This window comes from Montipora foliosa, chromosome 13, assembly GCF_036669935.1.
Source record: "Montipora foliosa isolate CH-2021 chromosome 13, ASM3666993v2, whole genome shotgun sequence".
NCBI lineage: Eukaryota > Metazoa > Cnidaria > Anthozoa > Scleractinia > Acroporidae > Montipora > Montipora foliosa.
Genome location: NC_090881.1, coordinates 28,117,823 through 28,120,322, shown reverse-complemented (window position 1 = coordinate 28,120,322; position 2,500 = coordinate 28,117,823). Strand labels below are relative to the sequence as shown.

The 2,500-nt window shown below is 42.7% G+C and overlaps 1 protein-coding gene across 1 annotated transcript in view; it reads left to right on the top strand.

Moving 5' to 3' along the window:
• Positions 1-1,126: 1,126 nt before the first annotated feature.
• Positions 1,127-2,500, top strand: part of LOC137983051 (leukocyte elastase inhibitor-like) — a 1,444-nt gene continuing 70 nt past the window's right edge. The window contains exon 1 of the mRNA XM_068830213.1: positions 1,127-2,500. This exon is cut by the window's right edge and continues 70 nt beyond it. Coding sequence (XP_068686314.1) covers positions 1,260-2,432 — 1,173 coding nt within the window. The 5' untranslated portion in view covers positions 1,127-1,259 and the 3' untranslated portion in view covers positions 2,433-2,500.

Here is a 2,500-nt window from a genome sequence, read left to right as displayed (position 1 = left end):
CACATCACTTGTTCCTAGTTATCACATACTGCGGGACAAATTTTAAGCTAATGACTAACATTGAATTCCTACTCGGTGTATTATGTTTCACAAACCATAGTGGCTAGAAAGGTTAACATTATACATATAAACAGAGAGCTAACACCACTAATGGTGAACATTAAAAGGTAAAGTCTGCTACGAGCCTGGACGACCCATCAGGCCGACGCGTATCTCCGGTTACTGTAGCATGAAGAGACTAAGGAGTATTTTTACCCCCCCCCCCCCCCCTCCTTCCTGGATGGGATGCTAGTCCATCGCAGGGTTACCCCCAGCATTAAATTCACCGTTACCCATTTATACACTTGGGTGGAGATAGGCACCGTGAGAGTAAAGCGTCTTGCCCAAGAACACAACACGATGTCCCCGGCCGGGGACCGAACCCGAACCGGAGTCGAGCGCACTAACCATGTGGCCTCCGCGCCTCCTACCAGTGACGTGTCGTGTGACGTGACGCAGTTACCGCATTGTTTCAGAACAAACGCTCTTTGTGTCAGAACATTAGGACAACCACGACACGTCACAAGATGGCGCCGTCCGGGAAATTTGAAAGCCAAAACAAGCGTTTTTGAAATTCAATTTTTTCGGATACAAACACTTTATTGGAAAAAGTTTGAACAATTTCAATTGTTAACATTACGTTCTGTTGCTTGCTTGAATTTCAAAATATGTAAAACCACTTTGAAAATAATCCGTTATCAGATTAACTCCTCGGAATTTTGTAAGTTCAATTTATAGCAAAACTATGCGGAAAAAGCAGAACTTAGCAAGTGCTCTTGGTATCCAAAAAGAAAGTTGAGCGTAACCACGCATTTTTCGAAGATAATTAATCAACAATATTAGTAAAAAGCTTTAAAATACAAAGAATTGTACAGCGTTCTTTTCCAAATTGAAGCTTAATTATCTCTGAAAAATACGTGGTTGCCCCCAACTTTCTTTTTGGATACCAAGAGCACTTGCTAAGTTCTGCTTTTTCCGCATAGTTTTGAACCGCGCAAGAATATGTCTGTATTAGCCATAACAGGAAATCCGAGTATCTCGAGATACGCAGAACGTATGCACACTAACAATAGGGAGCTTAAGCACGTACGCACTAACAACAGTAGGCACCGTCCTTAATTGGTTGAACTCCTCTTCAAATTCATTTTGCAACAAGCCACTTTCATCTCTCGCTCGCAACGAAACGTCTGCACTGCAATAAAATAGCTGAAGTATTCATAATGGAAAGCGCTGTTCAAGCAAGCAACAAATTCTGTGTGGATCTTCATAAACATCTTCAAAGTGACGACAAGTTCCAGGGAAAAAACCTTTTCTATTCATCGAGCAGTTTGAGTGTAGCTCTCGCTATGATTTACATGGGAGCAAGAGGTAAAACAGCCGCCCAGCTGAACAAAGCTCTCCATTGGGAAGGACTTCCTCAAGACAAACTTCATTCTGAAGAAAAAGTATTTCTTGCCGTCCTCCAAGAGTCAAACGCCAAGGGCAATGAACTGCAGGCTGCGAATCGACTGTTTGTTCAGAAGGATTTCAACTTGGTACAAGATTTCGTCAAGGGAACAAAAGAGTTCTACGGTGCTAAGATAGCTTTGGTTGATTATAAGAAAGATGCCGAGGGTGCTCGAAGAGAGGTTAATAAATGGGTTGAAGAACAAACGAAGAAGAAGATAGAGAATTTGATTGCCGAGGGAGTATTCAATAACCTAACCCGACTAACCTTGGTAAATGCAATATACTTCAAAGGATTCTGGCAAAACCAGTTCAAGAAGAGAGCTACATATAATCAGGAGTTCTTTCCCTCGGAAAGTGAAAAGATGAAGGTCAAGATGATGCACTTGACAGCAATGTTCAAGCATGTTTACGACGAAGGGAAGTTGAGCTGTCAAGTACTAGAGATGCCCTACCAGGGAAACGAGCTGTCCATGATTGTCCTGTTGCCCCATGAAATCCAGGGCCTTGCCAAGTTAGAGGAAGAACTTACCAATGACAAGTTAGACGAAGTTATTGAATCGTTATCAAAGGTATACCCAGAGAAAGTGGAAGTTTCTTTACCAAGGTTCAAGTTCACACAGGAGTTCCATCTCAATGATATCCTTTCCAAAATGGGAGCAACAGATATGTTTAGCGAGTTCGATGCTGATTTTACTGGAATCACAGCTGCCCATGAGAAGCTCTGCGTTTCTGATGTCATCCACAAGGCTTTTGTGGAGGTCAACGAGAAAGGCACAGAGGCTGCAGCAGTTACTGCAGGAGCTACTGTTGTCAAGAGTCGCTCTGCCCGTGTTGTGGAGCCCCCTGTCTTTCGTGCTGATCATCCATTTCTGTTTTTGATACATCACAAAAAATCAAGAGCGATATTGTTCATGGGTCGTTTAATCAAACCGGAAGTAGTGTGACAAGTGACGAAAATACCCGGAATGATTTGACAGGGGGGGAAGGAGGTAATCATTGATTCACCAAGTTA